Genomic DNA, 22,319 nt, shown 5'->3' on the forward strand with positions numbered 1-22,319 from the left:
TGAGGGCTAGTATGAAAATCACTGCTTTTGAAGATTCCAAATGGAAACTAAACCACAATGAATGTCAGGACTCTCCAGGCACTTGCATTTCCATGATTTCATATAACCCTCACACCACAATTGCCTATCAAGGAAGCGCCATCCTCACCGTGTAGATGAGGAAATAGGCTGATATTACAACCCAAACCCCATGTCCTCCCTGGACCACGTTCCTTGGAAAAACAAATACTTGAACACCATTTCCCATTTCAGACCTCACAGACCAACCTTCTCCAAAACCCTCTCCTTTAGCCCAGATCTAAAAGTCTCCCACGAAGCAAATGAGATAACAGAGCTTTGGCCAGTCTAGAGGGCTACACAGAGCTGTCTGGAGTTGATGAGAAGCCCTCCAGCACTCAAGAAAGGACACTTTTTGAAAAAAAAATTGTTTTTATTGGAACTCATCTGAACATCAGATATACCTGGTGTTGGTTAGCAAGAACCGTTTGTACATTTGATATTGATGGCGCCAAAACAAAACAGTGACTGGACATGATGGGGAGAGATGTTGAGAACAAAAACTTGATTTTGGAGAGGAAAATAAAAGCCAGTCAGATTCAGTGAAGATGCAAAACCTGGTACAACAAAATCCTTTTACAAAATATAAATTTATTACGAAAACTTGGAAGGATAATCTGAGAAAGGGAAAGAAAGACAAAAGGAGGCCAGCAGGAAGGAGGCAGGAGGAGTGGGAGAGGAAAAGAGAGAAAACAAAGAGGAGATGAGAAGAAAATATAGCTGAGCACAACAGAGGTGCAGAAGCTTACCTGCCCAAATGGCATTAAAGCCTTGCTATGAAATCTCATCATAAAACAAAGCATGCTGAAATACAGTGCTCTTCCTCCCATCCGTTCAGTTTCTAAGAGGTAAATAAAGAAGCTCCCTGGGAGGGGGACATGAGGTTGCTTGAAAACCCAACAAAAATTTAAAAAAAAAAACCACCCCACAGTCTCATTTGCGATGTTCACTGTTTAAAAAAGGAATAAATCCATCTGACAGCAGGAAAGGAGGAGTGGGACAGGGAGAGAAGCTGATGGATTTCAGACAGCCTGATTCCCCTGGAGGGGGGAAGGAGGAAGGAAGAGACATGTGATGGTCTCCTGGTTTAGAGAAGGGAGAGAGAAAAGAGCAGAGGAGAGGGGCAATTAAAACACTGACGTCTAATCTAGTGTACTGTGTTAAAAAGAGCCACATGCACAGCAGGCCCCCTGAGGGCCCACACTGCTCCCCATGTGGCCGTGGTGGACACGAGCTCCTGGCCTCATCCCCATTCCTTCACAGGTCGGAGTGGAGCCATGCAGGTGCTGCTGCTGCTGCTGTGGCGGCGGCGGCGGGCCCTCCGGCCAGTCTGCTGGAGCCATTGGTTGGGAGAAAGGCAGGTGGACAGGCCATATAGCAGGGGAAAGAACACCGAAACGCCTCATTTCAAATAAAAAAGAAAATAGCAGTCTATACACAGTTGTTTGTTTTGGTTCAGTACAAACAGAATAAAAAGTCGTTGCTTTGATGGTCAGGCAAACACCCAATTCTGAAGAGGAGGAGAGGTGACGCCCAGCAGGTGAATTAGGAGCCCCAGTGGTGGGCAGAGCGCCTGGCTTTGCAGCCCTCTCCCAGGAGGCAGAGAGCACAGCTTTAGGTAGTGTAAGCCTTTTTCCTTTTATTTAGAATAACCTTTTTTTTTTCTTTTTCTTTTTTTTTAAGCAATTTCCCCACTCCCAAGTTGGGCCAGTAAAGATTACATGAAAACTGGCACACCTATCGGCTGGAATACAGATGCACCAAATGAGGATTTAAAAACTTTCCGAGCGAAAAGTAGAACATAAACAAAAAAAGAATCTCCTAGCATTTTCCCCAAAGGTTTCACTCTCCCGCCACACACACTCTCCAAAGGACCGCTACAGATCCAACTCTGCAAGAGAAGACAGAGCAGTGTCAATCGGGGAAGCCGCCAGGCCACCAGGAGGCTTTCAGTCTCGACAGGCAGAAGACGGCGCTGCCCGGGCCCAGGTCCTGGAGCCAGCACTCACCTATGTCAGTTTCTTGGCTTTGTTGTAGAGGGAATCCACTACTTTACTCATGTTCTGAATTGTTTCCAGAGCAGCTTCATAAGTTTTATCTACTGGGGGTTCATCGAAAATAATCAAGACACCCTCCCCCTGGTCCAAGATCCCTGCAGGAAACACAAGGGCAACCCAGGTAAAGAAGGGATTAGATACAAAGCATCTGAGAAGCAGCCCGCTCCCTAGCTGCCTCGCTTTCTCCAGAAAAGAGGGGAAAACAACTCATCTCTCTGTTCCATTTGTGCCTGGTTTTTATACAGTCTCATCACAGGGTTAAGAGGGGCAAGGATCCCAGGGAAGCACCGGGTGAAACAAATGGAACAGCTTCTTTCAAGATAAAGGAGCATGATGTCTCTCAAACCATTTCATCACCACCACCAGCCCCTTCGCCTGTATAACTATTACTCACCATGAAATTTCTTGTCAAGAATCATCTGTGATAATTTCCTTTCCACGTCGGCCTAAGATCAAAGCACATGATTAAAGGGACCAGCATTCACTAGTCAGAGATCACAATGATCTGAAAGCCGTATATACAAGAGTCTTACGGCAAATGGACTGAAAACAAAACAGCAACAATGCAACTCCAGCTCTGAGCCCGCAGGCCCCAATCGGCACTGAGAAGTTTGGGAGCTTTCCAACAAGGCCCAACGGGTGTAAAAGCCAGCCCCTCCACACGCCCCTTTCTCCATCCCTACTCCCACCACACAAGCTCAGGACTCCTTACCTTGGAGAGTTTGATGAGGCTAGATATGTGTTCGATCTAAAAGGAAAGGTAGAGAGACACCAACACTGAAAGTTTTACCTCTGCCTCTAGTATGGGGCTGGGGGTGGGGTGAGGAATAGCTCTATCTCTTGAAATCCTGCTGGATATCTTTATCCAGACTCTCTTTGGCCGTTTTTAGGTCCTTGTGCTATGTCCATCTGCCTACCCTTCATCACTGCAGACAATAAACACACTCCTGTCCCATATACCCAAAAGAAAAACATTTACATGTGCAACGACTACAAAAGCAAGGAGGAGACTGTACTAAATATAAACAGAGGCAAGCTCACCAGCCTCTACCCCACAGCATCCCTCTCCTCGACTCTTGTTCCCTGTCAAGAAAATCCCAAGCTCTTGGTGGCCTCTTGCCCACCAGACACACCCTTTGAACTGAGTTACTATTTTCGATGGGTGTGGGAAGGGAAGGGGCTACAGTGAGGATGTCTAGCCAGAAACCCCCTCCCATGAGAAAATGGCTAGGAACCCAGAGGGGTTCTTACCTGTACTCGGGAAAAAGGTTCAATGACTCGGATCAGATTCTGTTCCAGTAAGTTATCATACAACTTGGCCAAGTGTGTGCTGATGATTGGGTCATCCCGGAGCTCTGCCCGATAATCTGTCAGGGCCTGCCAAAAGAGCCGGTCACAGAGATTGGCACCGAGAAGCACTTGAAAGTCACGCTACTCCTAGCTTCCTAAGTAAGTAGTCTGCTGGTCCTTGGAACTATATGGTTGACTGAAGTTCTGGAGGATTTGGGGAGGTTAAAGAACAGCCATGACAGAAGGCAGAAGAAGAGGAATATCAAGAACTAAAAGATGGAGCCACCCTAGACACCATCTTTCTGTCCGAAAGCCTCACGTTGACAGCTCAAACTGTGTAAGCCACAAGAGCAGCTTGTCTCGTAAGCCAAATTAACTACACAAGCAATTCTCAATATATATTCCAGAGAATAAACAGGGTCTCCATAAAAAAAAAAAAAAAAAGGAATTCTGAGGTTAAATAATAGGAAATGCTGAATTCCACAGCTAGCTCTTGGTGTTTTATAAGGAATATCAGCACAGTACAGCTTTGCAGTTAACAGAAAACAAAGTACCTTTCTAATTTGTTTAGCCCCAGTGTTTCCTAAATATCTGATCACAGACCCTTTTTCCAAGGAACCCCTAAGAGAAGTCCTCCAACAAACATCCTAAACTTTGGGAAAAAATTATCTAGACTGTTTGTTTACTCGCGTATGTGACTTATTTACCTTTAGTAATGGTCTCAATATCCCGGCCTCATGTCAGCTGTTCTATAAGGTGTTAAGGGAAGCAAGCAAACCATGCCAAGTAAGAAACTAAAATTGGCAAGAAACCTCTAGAAAGATGATGAGCCTTGGAGACAGTCAGAGCCACACGGTCTAGTCTCCATCCACACTGGTTTTCTTCCTGGATCTAGGTGTGTGTTTATTAAGTTGGCCATGATACACAGACTAAGAATTTCAGAAAAGAATATATGTCTCGCCCTACTTCTTAGACAACTTTTTCTGCCTTTTCAAACCTTTGTGAACATTGAGTAAAAGGCACAGGAGGCAAGGCAAGCCTAGAACGTCACCCTGAGGAAGTGTCTTTTGGTCCGGATGCACACATCGAGACTTCTCTTTTGTCCACAGAAGAGAAACAGACCTAGCATTTGTGGAGCTGAAGGAATACCTAAGACCATGCCATGTAGAACAAACATCAGGTCTGGAGTCAAACCCTGACACATAGTAGCTGAGTGACTTCAGGCATCCTATTTGAATCCCAGTTCCCTCAACCATAAAATGCAGATAATGAGTTTCTTACTAAAAATCAAAATGAGAAAAGGATGACAGAAAGAACTTTTGGAAATTGAAAGGTCCTGTATATAAATGAGGTATTACAATTCAACAAGTTTCATTGCACAAAAGCGTTTAACTGTTTCCTGGTTTTGATACTGTACTATAATTAAGATATCACCATTGGGGAAAATTGGGTGAATGGCACAGGAAATCACTGTACTATCTTTGCAACTTCTTGTGAAACTACAATCATTTAGAATGAAAAGTTTTTTAAAGTACTTACAGTGATGTGCTGCATAATGATGCTTCAGTCAACGAGATATATCCAACAGTGGCCCCATAAGATTAGTATCATATAGACTAGGTGTCTAGTAGGCTACACCATCTAGGTTTGTGTAAGTACACTCTAGGATGTTTGCACAACAATGAAGTCGCCGAACTACACACTTCTCTAAATATATCCCCATCATTAAGCAATGCATGACTGTAAATACCCCTCGTCCTCTACCAACCCCATATCAATCATGCTTACCTTTTCAAAATCTGCCAGTGATCTGTTCTTGCTAGCCTGAGCCACACACTTTAATGCTTCTGTCTAAGAATAAGGAGAAAAATAGTGAAAGTGATCTATTCTGTGTACTCACATCCCACCAAGCATGTCTCATAAGTAGTCTGCTATGTCCACATAACTTCTGGCTGCAGGAAGAACCTGCCCCACCACTGTTCTTCTCCAGAGGCCCGGGAAGAAAAGCTAGAATCCCAGCGTGTGCCAACCAGTTTCCCTTTGAAATCTAAAATGACTTAAAAATACTAGGAAATAGAAAGTTATTCCAAAAAATATGCCTTGATACAGCATTCTCCAAAGTTGACAAGCTAAAAAGGAAAATGGCCGTAGAAGTGATTTCCTCCCCTCTCCTGTAAGATTCCCTATCCCCCCAGACTCCTTCTTGCCCTTAGAGCTGATCATATCTGTGCTTTATCAAGACTCATTCTGCTAGGTTTGGTACACAGCACACACCAGGGTCTACTTTCATTAGGATTGAGGCATCAAAATTCCACATATTACACTGAATGTTAAAACCCCATAGTAATGAAGGGACAATCAACAGCTGAGGGCAACTTCTAACCTGGTTATAGAAAAGGCACGTAACCAAGCTATCAGGTCTCTACTCAGCAGGAAATCAACAACATTCATCTTGCTAGGAGATCAGACTGACTGCTGCTTGAAAGCTGTCATCAAGGTACAAAGGACCACAAGAAGCTCCTCTCGTGCCAGCCTACGTTCTTAAATAAGGATGGCACGTCTTATATAGCAGATTTTAAAAATGGTGCAAAGCTAATTATTAGTGTTTGTCTCCAGCATTCATCCTATAGACAGAACAGCTGTCATGAGAAAAGCCTGTAACTTACAGCCAAATAACCCAAGTTCAAAGTCTCACTCCACCATTACTAGTTACCTGACCTTGTCCTGGACATTTGACTTCTCTTAGCCTGTCTCCTCAACTCTAGCTCTAGATAGAGCAGTGAGTCTTTCACTATAGTAATAACCAGTATTCTTTTGGTTAAAACTAGAAGATGATCTGAAACTTCCGATGAAAAGCCTGTTAAGGTCACGTGTAGAGAAGGAAGAAATTATCTATTGTGGCCATTCCTCCACAGATACAGCAGGACAGCCAATGTGTCTGCTGTTTAGAGACAAGTGCATTTGAAATCTAGAAAGATTACTTTTACTTTATTAGTGATACTCAAGCAAAGTATAAAGAAGGGATGATGCAAACATCTGAGGCATCATCTTCACACAGGTCACATTCATACCTACTCAGGCACAAAAGGTACCACAAAAAGAGCTACCAACCATCAAAGGCCTCTTCTTGTACCACACCAAAACAGAGGACATGAGTGGAAAAGTACTGATAAGAGAAGCACTCAGGTGAGCCCTCAAAATCCAGTTTCTGCACCAAGCAATCCAATCTCCCTAAAGCACAACCAGAGCAGAACTCACCAGGCACCAGGCTCCAGACTCTTGGAGAATCCAAGATTTCATACTCTACACATGTTAAATTTGCAAGTCAGGCTCATGGTAGATAAATTTTTTGGTCAAAGCCAAATGCAACCAAACTCACCACAAATGCTGCAGTTCAGTTAGTCCCTCAAACCACCCGATGTCCGTAAGAACACCAAACACTGACTTTTTAGGCCAAGAATCTAACAGTATGGAAATATACTGACTGGGCTTAAGGGAAAGGAGGAGGGAAAAAAAAACAACAAAGAACAGAATGGAGACCTGAAGAACACTAGTCTCACCGACCATCATGTTTGACAACATGCTGGCCTCACAGCAAGCAGAGATCAGAACTGCAGTCAAGGTATCCCCTACCTGCCTCCCCGCATACCGAAGTGCAAGCTTCCCGCTCACCAAAGCCTGGACATCTTCTGGGCTAGAAAAAAAGACATACTTGGTCAACTGCTCCAGGATGTTATGTTGCTAAGTACAGGTTTAGGAAAATTTCTTTTTCTCAAAATTGCACTAAGAAGACTCTGCCCACAGATGTAACTGGCCCCCACCCCTAAACCCATAAGCCCCTCACATTGCAGAACCCAGGCTTTCCACACTCTGGCCAAAGTTCAGCACTAAAGAGTAGAAAAATTCCAGCATTAAAAAGAAAGTCACACTGAACCTACCAAACTAATAGACCCAACAGGCAGAATGGCCAGTGTAAGTCAAATCTCAGTAAAACGGGTCTTAGTAAAACACACTCCCTGTGTAATCTGAAGATCCAAACAGAATCCTAGTCAATATCTCATTTATCCCAAAAGAATGTGGATAAATTCTCTAGAATTCTTTATTTAAAAAAATCTGTCATACTTACACCTCTATCTCACCTCTTCCTTAACCCACCCCCATTCCGGGTGGCCCAGCTGGCTGGTGCTGGTCTGAAGCTATTTCCTGGCCCCCTGTACTATGCTCTGCAACTCTCCGGACAGAATAATTGCAGGATGGCACTCTAAGAGGGGCTGGAAAGGAAATTTCTAAAATCTGCCTCCCCGATTCTGAAAGACTAGCATGCAAAAGTGCCCTGACAACCTTCAATCCTCCCACCCTACCTCAACCAGCCTGAGAGGCGGCTGCTGCCGCTTCTGTAACTGGCCAAACTCTGCCCAAGCCATCTCGCCATGGCAGAAAAACTTAGTTGAAGCACTTGAGTTCTCATATCCCAAAGTTAATGTGCACCTACGTGTTGAGCATGATTTTGCACAGTAACATGTACTTCAGAGATGTGATGGCCTTGGGGCTATCGATGGAGTCATAACCCTCAAATGCCTCATAGAAATATGAGTATGCAGTTTTCCAATCCTTCTCCTCTGCTGCATGGATAATACCTGGAGATTAAAAAGAAAGGAGTAAGAACCACATGAAGTAAATGGATCTACAAAAGATCAGAGCTAGGAAGGGCCTCAGAAATCTATCCCAACCTCATCTACTTATTGAAGAGGTCAGCAAAGTATAAAGGACCTGCCCTAAATCACTGTCAGCTAATGGGAAAGCTAGAATTAGAATTCAGGTGTTTGGCCTCCCAGTTCAACGTCATCTTGCCAATAAAAACTCCAAAGGAGTTAGAGACCGAACTCTAAAAACCATATAACATCTTTTCCCATGCTTCTCACCACCACTGCAGTGCTCCTCCTCCTATCTTTTGGAGCCACTAGAAAAGGCCATGTTTACCCTCCATGACCTCACCTTCACAGAACAGAAAGTTGACCCAAACATCCCTAGACTGCCGAAGGACCTGTTTTAATAACATCAACCATTTCTTTAAGGTAGCTTTTCTAAGCTTGACATTCTCATATGTAAGCAGCTTTCACAGAAGAAAGAAATTCAACCTCTTATATTCTCATTTCAGAGATTTGTCATTTATGGATGTGCTTTTGTTTAGATGCAATCAGTATGCAGATTTCACATAATGCCAAGTCCATGAACTTAACTGTTCACAGTTAAGAAGTATTTCCTAAGGCTAATACAACGTAGTTCATCAAACCAATTCTCTACTGTTTATAGACACTGGGTTGCTCCCAACAAGCCTAACTTTGACTGAACCTGCTATTACTTCCAAGCTCTGCTATTACTTGGGATAATATGAAAATTACTTCTTTCTACCTTGGGAGGCATCTAAGACCTAAGATTCTGTATATCAGCTCTAATTCTGCCTCGTCCCTTATGAATTTCTAGACTTCAGTCCCATCTATCTGTTTACCACAGGGCTCCCCCAACATTCTTCTCATCAAGGTACATGCAGCAAGTATGTGGCACTAGGGAGTAAAAGGATGAAACTGCTTACACGTGACCCCAAGGGACCAATGTTTCAGCACGCTTTTAATCCACCTGTCACATACCTGTGTGCCTGGCACCAGCTGGGAATAATCATTTATTGAGTGGTACGTGTCATACCCCAGTACTTTTACCCTACCCAAAAAGCCTCCTAACTTTGAGGCTGAAGGAATCAGATCCTTCTATTACTGTTCTTAACTATAGAGGCCTGGAGAAAACTTGCCCTTCTCTGCAGCCAAGAAGAGCTCCCTTCAAGAACACCCAACAAACTATTAAAACTGCTAAGCTAGATGAGAAAAATCCCCATTTTCCCATACCTCCCAGTCCAGAGCTAGAAGAGAACAGACCAGACCCAAAACAAGACTGGTTTAAAAACAAAATAAGGACCAAGAATTGGTATATCACTTTCCCACACACATTAGTAAACAGGGGCCACATTAGGACTATGAGCATCATGGTTGGCACATGAGGCTTATTATTTAAACAAACAAAAATATAAAACTAGACTCTCATTTGTCCAACACAAATATTAATGAGGGCCTACCACATGCCAAGTACTGATAAAGCTACTGTAGAGGAAATAAATGACTAAGGCCCTCAAGGAGCTCATAGTCTCACAATGGGAAATGGTCACCAAAACAGAAACAAGGAGATTAGCACCATAATATGTACAAAAGAATATACTTCCGATAGGGAAGTGAAAAGCAAAGAAGGCACTGAAGAGGAGATATCTGAGCTTGATCAAAAAGAATGCAAGGGAGTTTGCCAAGAAGACAAGATGAAAAGGGAAATTTCCAAGCAGAGAAGACAAAACATATAAAGGCACAGAAGCAGGAACACATGAAGTCATTTGGTGACTAGGACTGAAAACTAGAGATGACGATGGAAAGGAAGTATGCCCTCCTTTTGCATGCCATGTTAAAGTAAAATTTAGCCTGGGGATAATGGGGAACCACTGGAGAATTTTAAACAAAGGAGGTCCATGATCAGATTTGTGTTTCAGAAAAATTACTTCAGGACCAGTAAGGAAGATGGTTTGGGAAAAGTGACTAGGGACAGTAAGATAAGTAAAAGACTACCACAGTGATCTAGGCAGTGATTGTAGAGGTGGAAGAGAAAGGGCAGATTTGGAGACAGACTCAACCTGATCTGGCAACTGATTGGATAAGAGGAGTGAAGGAGAGAAAGGAGTCAAAATTACTCCAAAGACAATAGCTTTAGCAACTAAGTCAATCATGATACCATTAACTAAAATAGGAAATGTAGATAAGAATGGTTGAGGAGGGAGGAGTTAGATGATAATTTTGGTTTTAGAGGTTGAGACTGAAATACCCGTGGGACATTTAGGTAAGTATATCCACTATGCAGCTGAAAATATGGATCCGGAATTTAGGAGAGAGGGAAGCTACTGGAGATCTAGATGAAAAGACCATTAGTGTGATGTGGTAGCTAAAGCCATGGGAGATTATAGCATTAGACAGGAGACAGGGAGAACCGGAAGAGAAAAGAACTAAGAAAACACTGGGAAATACCCACACTGAAGAGGCAGTCAGAAGGAAGAGGAAACAGCAAAGTGTGACTGGGGATTAGTAGTCAAGGGAAGGGAACCAAGAAGACAGTGATGTCAAAGAAGCACAGAATGTTACACAGGGTCAAAATCCTCCCCAAAAGTCAGACGTGAAAAAGGAGGTACTCACTTCTTTCAAAGAGTCGATAGAGATACCAAACTAAGGATACTCTCAACTTTTTGAAGAAACTTGAGAGAAGAGACAGCAATTCAAAAAGGAGAAAAGGGGGCCAGCCCGGTGGTGCAGCAGTTAACTGCGCACGTTCCACTTCGGCAGCCCAGGGTTCACTGGTTCGGATCCCGGGTACAGACATGGCACAACTTGGCAAGCCATGCTGTGGTAGGCATCCCACATAAAAAGTAGAGGAAGATGGGCATGGATGTTAGCTCAGGGCCAGTCTTTCTCAGCAAAAAGAGGATTGGCAGCAGATGTTAGCTCAGGGCTGATCTTCCTCAAAGATAAATAAATAAATAAATAAAAAGGAGAAAAGTGGGCAAGCCCTGTGGCCGAGTGGTTAAAGTTTGCGTGCTCCACTTCAACAGCCCAGGGTTTCACCAGTTCGGATCTGGGGTGCAGACCTAACACCACTCACTAAGCCATGCTGAGGTGGCATCCCACACAGCAATGCCAGAAGGACCTACAACTAGAATATACAACTATGTACTAGGGGGCTTTCGGAGAGAAGAAGAAGAAGTAGGAAAAAAAAACAAGACTGGCAACAGATGTTAGCTCAGGTGCCCATCTTAAAAAAAAAAAAAAGGAGAAAGAGCTGTGCTTTTTCAGCTGGGGTGGTTCAAAGACTGAGAGGAAGATTCAAGGGGAGAAGAAAGACTAAAGACTTACAATGAAACCAAAGGACAGGTAGAAGGATCAGTCTTGCTAAGGGATAAAGATGGATAGTGATACAAATTCTGGAGAAGAAAGAGACACAAGGAGGGTTCACATAAAAATGGCCTCTATTTCCTCTGAGAAATAAGATGCGAGTTCATCTCTTGCCCATGAAAGAAAGGCATAATGAAAGAGCAGCAGCTTAAAGAAAGTGCCAATATTTGGTCAAAGCTGGATACTGAGATAAGACCTTTATATTCATTTCGTTTAATCCTCACCACAATCCAATGAGGTACAATTATTATCACCATTTTACAGATGAGCTAAAGATAAATTAAGCAACTTGCCCAAAGTCACACAGCTAGAAATTGGCAGAACCAAACTTTCAACCTATGAAAGTCGGTTTCTAGAGCTTCTGCTCTTAACCTCTGAATGACAAAACATGCCATTTGACACTCACAATACCCAAGAGGCAAGTAGGGCAGGTATTCTCTCTCTTAATACAGACGTGGCAGGGATTGCAGAGAGGTAACACCAGGGCTTAAACTCATCTTCTGCCTTCAATTCCAGCCTTTCTTCAATAATGATAATAAATTATAACCAATAAAAGCTGCTGCCTACAAGAAAAAGTATTCTGCCAATCTATGGCCTCCTAGCCACAAACTTCACACACTCCATCAGAACGCTCTCCACACTTGACTGAAATTGGGGGGTCGTTCCTTAGCCCCGATCTGAGAGGCCCTTTGGAAATGTCCAACATGCTTTACAAAGATCTCCAAGTGACAAGAGACTTGGATTAGTCCAATCCTGGAAAGAAATGCTACTACCTCCTGAGTATGTGACTAAGATGGAAGTTAAGGCAGCTTTTTAAACCTAAGTGAGACCTCTCTAAGATCCTGGTTCTAACAATCAGGTTGCCTGGTCAACAATGGATAAGCATATTATTAATGTATTTTAGGCAGTGAACAGAAAGTTAATAGGAGGGGGACAGCTAGTAAGAGAGGTAGCCTTCTAACTGGTTTTTCTGAGGAAGCTTGAGCTGACTCAGCCAATTTTATTCTCCAGTCCCCATTCCTTCCACCTGTGAGATAAGATGAACTTTAACAAAACATGCCATGAGTAGCTCTGAATGTTACCTGACTGCATATCCAAGGTGGCCTGCAATTTAGGGGGGCAGTAGATGGCATTTGCTGTGGTTCGAGCAGAGGTTAAGGCAGCTCGGGCTTTCGGCAGGTTGCTCAGGGCATGGTATGTTTTGCTTTCTAAAAGCTGTACTTCCACCAAAAGGGCTTTGTCATCCATCTTTTTCAACTCCCGCAGCAGCTGAGAACCTGAAGAAGGAAAAAATATATACTCCCTTGTTAGCCATAATCTTAATACCTTAATACTGTAAAATCTCCCTCTCCCACCCTCATATGAACACTCAGGATAAAGAAATCTGCCTGAACTCAAAAAGAGGTTATCTATTTACAAGAATTAAATTTTCTGCTAATGTGCTATCTTCTGAAAGAGAAACACAGATCTCTGAAGCTTTCTGCAGACTAAGAAGAACATCAGAGCCAAGAGTCCTATAGACTTACTGCTAAGATTTGAATACAGTGGGAATCTCCACCTAGAAAACGCTGAAATGAGTTATCTAGTTCAGACAGGCATTTGGTCTCACTCTCTTGCTATCCAGCAATTCCAAGACTACATAAGAAACATGAGACACTAGTGTTGGTAGGGAAGGAATGTGTTCTGGATCTATCAATGTTCTCCAAATACACCTTCTTCCCCATCTCAGATAAGAAAATCAAATCCAAACAGACTTGCATCATATACAAAAATTAACTCAAAATGAATCAAAGACCTAAATGTAAGAGCTAAACCTATAAAACATAGGAGTAAATCTTTGTGATCTTGGGTTAGGCAATGATTTCTTAGATATGATACCAAAAGCACAAGCAACAAAAGAAAAAATAGATAAGTGGGACTTAATCAAAATTAAAATGTGTTTCATTGGCCACCATCAAGACAGTGAAAAAACAACTCATAGGATGGCAAAAAAAAAAAAAACTGTGCAAATCACACATCCAGTAAAAGACTCGTATCCAGAATAAACAATAAAAACACAACGCAATTAAAAAATAAGCAAAGGATTTGAATACACATTTCTCCAAAGACATATAAATGGCCAATAAATACATGACAAGATGCTCAGCATCATAAGATATTACGGAAATGCAAATCAAAGTCTCAATGAGATACTAATTCACACCTACTAAGATGGCTAAAATAAAAAAGACAATATTAACAAGTGTTGGTGAGGATGAGGACAAACTGGAACCCTCATGCTTTACTGGTGAGATGTAAAATGGTGCTCCACTTTGGAAATCAGTTTGGCAGTTCCTCAAAAGCTAAACAGAGTTACCATATGACCCACAATTCCACTCCTGGGAATACACCCAAAAGAAAAAAATGTCTACATTAAACCTGTTCACAGCATTATTCATAACAGCCAAAAAGCTGAGAAAATCTAAATGTCCATCAACTGATTAATGGATAAATAAAATGTGGTATAGCCATACAATATTATTCAGCAACAAAAAGGAATGAAGTACTGATACGTGTTATAACATGGATGAACCTTGAAAACATTATGCTAAGTGAAAGAAGCTAATCACAAAAGACTACATATTGTATGATTCCATTTATATGCAATGTCTAGAACAGGCAAATCTACAGAGGCAAAAAGTAGATTAGTGATTGCCAGGGGAGGCAGGGGGGGTTGGCCAGAGATGATGGATGGGAATTATGGGAAGTGACAACAAACGGGTACAAGATTTCTTCCTGTAGTGATAAAAATGTTCTGAAATCAGACAGTGGTGATGGTTGCACAATTTTGTAAATATACTAAAAACCACTGGACTGAACACTTTCAAAGGGTGAATTTTATGGTTTGTGAATTATATCTCAATAAGTTATTTTTTTAATGCTACTTGTTTGAATCATATGAAAGTGCCAATTTGCAGGATAAAAACTGAATACTGGCAATTTTTTCAACTTAACAGATCAGGAAAGCCATGTTTTTCCATGTGGGGAAAATAATCCAAATCTACCCACTAATTTTTTAAAAGCAGTAGGCGGAGATTTCAGGGTGTTTAAAGGCCACACAGGAGCAAGCCTTTAGTCAGCCCACTGCACCTTCCTTACATATTTGCATCCAATCAATTTCTTGATTTTTAAAATAAATTTTAAGTATAATTATAAACGGATGTAGTAAATGTGAGAGTAAAACACTTGCAATTTGACCCTATTGTTCTCCAAATTTGACAGATTAACTCTAGTTAGTTTCTTGGAACTTCCAAATGACATTTTTCCATGACAGATTCAGTAAATATAAGTTACCTTAAATCCTTCTTAGAAGTAGGCAGAATATAAATTAATATGTAACTAATAAGAGTAGACAGGTTCAGAATACATTCATTTAGCCAGCCAGGATGTTTTATTAATTTCTACCAGCTTACTTACCCAAATGCAAAGCTTCCTGGTACCTCTTGGTATCAAAGTACAAAGACACCAGTCTTGCCTAGGAAAGAGAAAAGGCATTGACTGATGGAAAGGGGGAAAAAAAGCCAAAGAAAGAAATCAAAGATTGACAGTCACAGAACTGTTACTGTTGAATATTCAAGTCCTGATGATAACACCAAATTTAGCCTAAAAAATTGTCTAGGGGCCAGCTCCGTGGCCGAGTGGCTGGGTTCTCGAGCTCTGCTTCAGTGGCCCAGGGTTTCGCCAGTTCGGATCCTGGGAGCGGACATGGCACCACTCACTGGGCCGTGTTGAGGCAGCATCCCACATGCCACAACTAGAAGGACCTACAACTAAAAATATACAACTATGTACTGGGGGGATTTGGGGAGAAAAAGCAGGAAAAAAAAGAACAACTCAAAAAAATTGTCTAGCTCATGGTATTATCTCCTATTATGGCCAGTGACTTTACCATGTCGCTGCTTACTTCTCTGAGCCAAGTAGCAAGTCTATCTCAAAACTTCCACCAGAGCAATTCTCATGAGTGGGACAACTACCAATAATCTTTGAGTGCCTGGATAATACAAGGTTGCTCAAAATACTCTTGATGAGGATGGTATTACTTACATTCACAGTCTGTCTAACGCCTATAGACCTGAAATCAGTACTAATGTAGGCACATACCTCCAAAGCTTGGCGTAAGAAAGTTCTTTTCTCTGATTTGGCCCATTCGATGCACTCTAAACACAACTCGACCTGCAACAGAGAGACAGTGCATGCAACATTATGCCCTCACATTCTTCCCACAAACCTTGCTTTGGAGAACAGCTTTCACTCCCTCCTTATATATTACCTATGTTGCTCTATTTAATGTCTCAAGGGACATGCCCTGATCCACAGTATCTCAATGTGTAATGGTTATATCATAATGGAGAATCAACTCAGCTTTTTTACACACAAAGTATCTTTATGCTTAGATTGTGGTCCTCTGGAAAAGAGCTTCATCTTCAGAGATTCCTCTTCTACCTTCCCAGGAATGACTCAGAACTTCAACACATGCAGCCCTAGAATGTAGATTTCTACACTGGCTGAGGAATTTTTAAAGCAGAAATTTCTCCCTGAATCATTGCAATAGTAACAGTAATGTGTTAACATGAATACACGAGTAACAAAGGGGAGAAATTCTCAGCCTAAGCACAAATGCCTTGTTCCTAACAGTTGCTTAATAAGACTCAAAAGACTCAGTTGGCTCTTCCCTTTCAGATTCTAAGAAGTGAAACTAACCAATTCATCATGCCAATACAACAAACTTAGCTTGTATTAAAGGGAATAAAAAGAAATTAGAATTAGCCCAACACTTAAAAGGGCTTTTAACCTTTATTCAAAGGTGCTCTGAACCCCCAATGCTATCTGCCACCCAAGCAGTGAAGTACTGTGCAAAATAACTGGTTTAAAGTAGTGTTCTATGCTACATGTCTACATGCCATCAGGGATCCTTGACGTACTAGTTTTGAAAAAGTACATATTTAAGTACTGCAGGTCTTATATCACTTCTGTTACTGCAAGTTTTGTATTAAGATTCCTAATCAGAGTGTAAGATAAAAAGAAAAGCTTTCTGGAGAACTAACTGCTAATATAACAGGTTTTTACGTAAACTCAAAGTTCTCTTAAGAGATGTTCTAAGGAAGGAAAAGTAAAGGGACGTAATCCAAACTGACAGATCTTCTGTCTTTAGATCCTAACTCCAAGCTCAGTAAATAAATGGATGACATTACATGGTATTTGGAGGATTCACCAGTAAAAGACTAAGTGAAACCTTTACAACTCACTGGAGCCCCCTGGTGGCTACTTAATCTCCAACTCTAAACTCAACTGACCTCATAAGTCTATAAAAACTAAAATAAAAGCACAATTCAGAGTTTCAAGTTACGTTCCGAAAAGCCAAACTCAAAGGAAAATCTCTATTCACGACATGAATGGAATCGAAAATACTTTGCTAAATATTTTTAGCAATGAAAGTACAGGAGTCATTAGTCCTACATGTCTCTGCAGGCTGAGAAATGCTTACTATCAATTTTACCCAGGGGGGTTTTTCAAACAATACAAAAATGAATCTCTAGGCTCCTGATTTCAGTAGTCTGGAATAAAGCTTGGCCACTGATGTATATTCCCGGTTAAGAAACACTGAATTCTACTCTAGCATCTCACCTGTCCCCAATTCCCTGACAGTCTAGATGTTAAGCAATTCACTCAAGGTCAGCTGCTGGACCAAAATGTTGACCCTATCTCCAATGCTCTTTCTACCTCAACCCAGGCTTAATAAATTCAGGTCACTACAGACATTCTTCCTAGAGCAGGGATTTCTTACAACATGAACTGTATATCTGTTTCAATTACAGGGTACGTGATTTGCATTATCTAGGACTGTAATTGGTGAAATCAGTGCTTCAGTTCTAAGGAAAAATTTTAAAGGCTATGGCGCTTGTGCACAGCTGTTTTGTTTGAGAGGCTTTGTGCTTTGCTAATGCTAACAATGACTGATAAAGGGGATGGAGAAGCCTGTGCTTCTGGAGGAAGCCCTTACTTGAGTACAGTCATGCATCACTTAACGATGTGATACATTCAGAGAAATGCAGTTAGGAGATTTCATCGTCAGCGAACATCTTAGAGTGTACTTACACAAACCTAGATGGTATAACCTACGACACACCTAGGCCATATGCTACTATTAATCTTATGGGACCACCGTCATTTATGATGTCCATCATTGACCAAAACATTGTTATGCGGTGCATACTTACACAGAAGCTTGACGTGGTCAAAATTACATATTTAAGTTTTAAATCAATTACACTTAACAATTTTTCTAACATTTCATCTAAATTCCTATGGGAAAAAAATGACTACCATTCTAAGTCTGAAATTCTCCAGCACAAACTCCTTTTTCCATTGAAATAATTGTTTTAATAACAAGACTTTTGATGTTAAGTTTCTTCAAATGTGCTGTGTTTCAGTGGGATACACTATATCAAACAATGGCTTTCCATAGGCAACTCCCTAGAGATCCCTGGAAGGTAAAGTTAATTCTGGAATTTCAGTTCACTATTTGGCAAGGGTGTGGTTCATTCTTCTTTCTCCCTTCCTTACCCCAATTCTCTGCTCCCCTCCCCTTGCAAACCACCCCATCCTCACTCACCCTCATACCCCATACATATCTTCACTTTCTAGGCTCTAAACCTTAGTCCTGCAATTGACCTGATCCTAACCTGAATCATATCAGCTTTCAGAATATGTCCGGTAGATCTATCTTGACTTATGGTTAGTTCCCAAATAGAAAAAGGCAGAGAAAATCCCCTCTCGCACACTTTTGGTAACCAACTCCCCAACACAAAACTCCTAGCTCTCTTAACAATGTTCTAAAACTTCGTATTTTGCTTCAAGCCTCAATACTACTATGACACTGATCCACCTATGATTTTCTCCTCTATCCTTTCCTATCACTCCAGGAATTTCAAAAGAACCTAGAATTTTCCAAGATGAAGACTATATCCAATTTCCCCAAGTCAGAGACCTTGAGTCACCCAGACAAATGTAGTAACAACACCCCATGCTTATATCTCAATTCAATAAACTCAAGTTGTAATTCAACAAAGTATCTCCTGAGCACCTACCATGGGGAAGGAATAATCCATACATTTCCTCAACAAATATTAGTTATGTAGCTCCTCTGGGCCAAACTACACTAAGTGCAGAGGATACAGCAGTGAATAGGACAAAGCAGCTATCCTCATGGAACTTACATTCTAAACAGGAAACAGATGCTAATAAGTAAAACAAACAGGAAGAAAAGCAGAGATAGGGTATTTTAGATAGGGTGATCAAGAAAGGTCTCTGAGGAAGTGAGATGTTCGTGAAGATTTGAAACAATGTAAAGAAAAAAGCCACGTTAAGAGCAGGCTGAGAGCAATCAGGATGTATAAAAATGCCCCAAGGCTAGAACAATTTTAAAGTTATGACAAAAAGACGAGTATTGTATCTGTAAAGAAAGTAAAAGGGAGAACAGTATGCAGGGTGAGGTCAGAGGTAGCCATGGTTAAAGAATAGCCATATATTAGGAATGAGAAAGGCACTCTGGTACTGCAAGGTATGCAGTGCTTCACCTGAATGAGATTACATTACAGTAAAGAAGATAAGGCAATTGACAAGCAACTGGCACACAAGGCAAAAAAATCAGATGTACAAAATGCATGTGGGTCACTGAAAGAGTTAAGATCACACTGAAGTTAACAAGGAGAGATTTCAGAGGAAGTGGAACTTGAGATGGGACTACGGAGAGGAAAAGGATAGCATGAGAAGCATAGATGGCTTGCTCAGCTAAGAGCCAGGCATCCAATATGGCTGACGTGTTTGGTACATTTCATAAAGGAGCAGCAGATCAGCTTGCTGTGGTAGGTTGTACTGTAGAAAACCATGAAATATCTAATTCTTCAGGCAATGGGGAGAAGAAGAATATGTTCAGGGGGCTACTTGGTAGGATGTCTCCCACAACGGTAGTATGCAGAGTGGAATGAGGCTTTTACAGTAAGTCTAATTAAGAAATAATTAGAAACCAAACTAAATGGTTGTTGTCAAGACAGAACAAATAGAGAAGAGGTGGAGGGGCAGAGACTGAAGAAAGCTGAACTGACAGAATTTAATAAATAGTTGGATACTGAAGTTGGCTATGTTGAGTTTGAGATACAGGTAAAACAATCTGGATGATTCGTAATATGTTCCAAAGCAAATAACCTATAATCCACCAAAATTACTAAAAGAAGTCCTGCTAAGTGGATTAAGACTCTGGCTCTTGATAAAAAGCTAAACTGCTAATTATCAAAAAACAGCCTTTACTTAGCACTAAAATGACACAATACCTTAAGAGTGTTTCCTTTCACCCAAGGAAAAGGAAGAAAGATTTCTAGTTGACAAAAATGTAATGTGCAACAAACAATAGCAACATACAGACAGTGAGGGGAGGGCCTAACTGAACATGGAGTCACAAGATAAAGGCCAGTAAATCTCATTAGCCAATTATAGGAGAAGACTAAATTATGATTTGCATAGACTTCTACAAAGAAGTAGGAAAAACGATCATTAAACAAATGCAGTTCTATCCACTGAGTCAGCTTTGTTATACGGGAAGGGACAAATTCCAGAGACTTCAGTGTACAAAGGAGCAGCCTGAATAATTATTTTTACTGCCTAAAAAGTTCCAAGTAACATTTATTAGTCTATTTCAAACTAACATTTATTGATCAGCCCATTCTAAGGCACCCTATTTCAAACAAAAGATAATGCTACTTTTTCATGAAAACAAAGTACAATCAAAAAAAATGTCAGAGTTAGATAAGACTAACACCCCTTTTTTAAAAAAATCACTTTATCTCTTAAATTATTCATAAAAATAATTCTAATGCTTTGGTTCAAAAGGCAGCCATCTAAACATTATCTGTTTTTGATCTACTATCATTAAACAGTTCCGCCAGTAACAAACCAACTTGAAGGCTTCTCTACAAATATATTTTCTAAAAATGAAGTTAGTTTATGGTTTTTAAACTAGGTTTCAAAGAATCATTAAGGCAAGAAACCAGATATTACAAAAGACAATTTCAAAGTGGAATCCATACATCCTGGGTTTCTGAAATCCCTCATTATTTACTCAATATGCTACTATGCCCTTTCATACCTTTTACTTGTACACCCACAGAAGCTACAGCAAACAATCAGACACATAACCAACTAGTAATTCCTACCCCTGCCCTTATACTATCCAACATTTTATATATTCGTTTATTGCCTGCCTTCCTCACTAAAATATAATCCTCATGACAGCACAGTGACTGTGTTTTTACAAATGTATCCCCAGTATGTGCAACAATGCCTAACGTACAGCAGGCACTCAACAAGTTCTGATCAATTTAGCTATAGGAAAGACAACAACTACATTCTTCCTACAAACAGATTCAAGCAACTACAATATACCCTGATTGAATCTGCCTCTTTTTACAGAATGATTAACTTTGGTAGTGTCTCCTTCTGCTGAAGTGTAGAAAATACAGCTATCTTTGAAAAGGTCAGAAGAGGCTCAGTGATTCCAAAGAGGCACTCTTCAATACAGCTCAGGGTCTCATCTGAATTTGTGGAGGAAATGTACAGGTACACCAGAATCACTTCGGCACACATGAGACACAAACAGATGGATGCTCACCCCTAAAGAAAGGCATACACGCAGTCTAAAACACGCCAAAAAGGGAAGCCACAAGACTTAATTAGTGCTCACAAGGAGTTCTGTGACACAGAATGAAAGGTACCACAGACACAGAAAACATTACAAAGGTGTGGCAATACAATACCTCAAAGACAAGAATCAGTTTGTGACCCTGATGTAATGAGGATTCCAGAGACCACTGACAATCTCCACTTACAAAGCAAAGCATGGAACAGACCCAAAGTATCAAATGCCCTGTAACAAAGAGAAACTGACTTGATAAGGCCTAAGCTGTCCCTTCCACATTAGTACCACAGCGCAGGCAGCATTTCTTCCACTGAAACAGACTTTTTTCCATATTGTCTACCGCCTGACATTAAAGTAACTTACCTCCTGCCCTGTAGCTGCTTCCATATCAAGAAACAGATCAAGAAGAGATCGGACCAAGCGAGCTGCTTTAGCCTTGCTGATGGAATTCAAGAAGGGTCGCACATACTTCAGGAGTCCTCCAAGCTCTGTGTGGAAAGCAATTGAGAAAGGAAAAAGTAAACATCAATATTAGGTATAAAACACCCACTAAAAAAATGACCCAAGATCATAAAATCAGTACTTATGTCACCGGAATCAGTCTAAATGAAACTTAGTAGGAATTTAAAGCATTCTTAGCAGGTAACAAAGTAGATAAAACAAGATGACAACATACACCAAATCTGTATTCTATTCTCCACTCAGCCTCTGGATTACTATGAGGACCCTGGGAAAAGCACATGTCTCTCTGCCTCAATTATCTATCCTAATGAAAGATAAACAGCAAAGTAGTCTCTGAGAGCAGTGCTCTCGAACAAGAAATGTGCTGTGCCTCTACTGCCTTAGACAAAATCACTTCCCCACAACCAACAAATTTGATCAGGTTATAGGAGTATTTTTTTCCCCCAAGTCTGCCCTAGCAGTTCTCTGTAAACAGACAAAAAGTTTTCAATTCCAGGTTCCCTTCTTCCTCCGTTCTCTAAGTATTCTCCAGCCTTTCAGCATTACCACTTCCCTAGCACTCTTGTGAATAAACTTTTCATGTAAAAGTTAGGGTGTTTTTCCCTTGAAGTTATACTAAACCCTTTTAAAATTCCTCATTAATCTGAAAAAATAAATCTTAAACTATGACCAAAAACGGTGTCTAGCACA

The 22,319-nt window shown here is 41.0% G+C and overlaps 1 protein-coding gene across 1 annotated transcript in view; it reads right to left on the minus strand.

Annotated features, from left to right (window-relative positions):
• Positions 1-409: 409 nt before the first annotated feature.
• PSMD11 (proteasome 26S subunit, non-ATPase 11) overlaps positions 410-22,319 on the minus strand; it is a 29,526-nt gene continuing 7,616 nt past the window's right edge. The window contains exons 3-14 of the mRNA XM_023653039.2: positions 21,531-21,655; positions 15,578-15,649; positions 14,894-14,951; positions 12,520-12,714; positions 7,897-8,041; positions 7,038-7,098; positions 5,193-5,255; positions 3,366-3,491; positions 2,827-2,862; positions 2,509-2,560; positions 2,067-2,209; positions 410-1,948 (exon numbers count right to left, since the gene is read on the minus strand). Of these exons, the coding sequence (XP_023508807.1) occupies positions 2,067-2,209; positions 2,509-2,560; positions 2,827-2,862; positions 3,366-3,491; positions 5,193-5,255; positions 7,038-7,098; positions 7,897-8,041; positions 12,520-12,714; positions 14,894-14,951; positions 15,578-15,649; positions 21,531-21,655 (1,076 nt within the window). The 3' untranslated portion in view covers positions 410-1,948. The remainder of the gene's footprint in view (positions 1,949-2,066; positions 2,210-2,508; positions 2,561-2,826; positions 2,863-3,365; positions 3,492-5,192; positions 5,256-7,037; positions 7,099-7,896; positions 8,042-12,519; positions 12,715-14,893; positions 14,952-15,577; positions 15,650-21,530; positions 21,656-22,319) is intronic.

Source organism: Equus caballus, chromosome 11 (genome assembly GCF_041296265.1).
Source record: "Equus caballus isolate H_3958 breed thoroughbred chromosome 11, TB-T2T, whole genome shotgun sequence".
Lineage (NCBI taxonomy): Eukaryota > Metazoa > Chordata > Mammalia > Perissodactyla > Equidae > Equus > Equus caballus.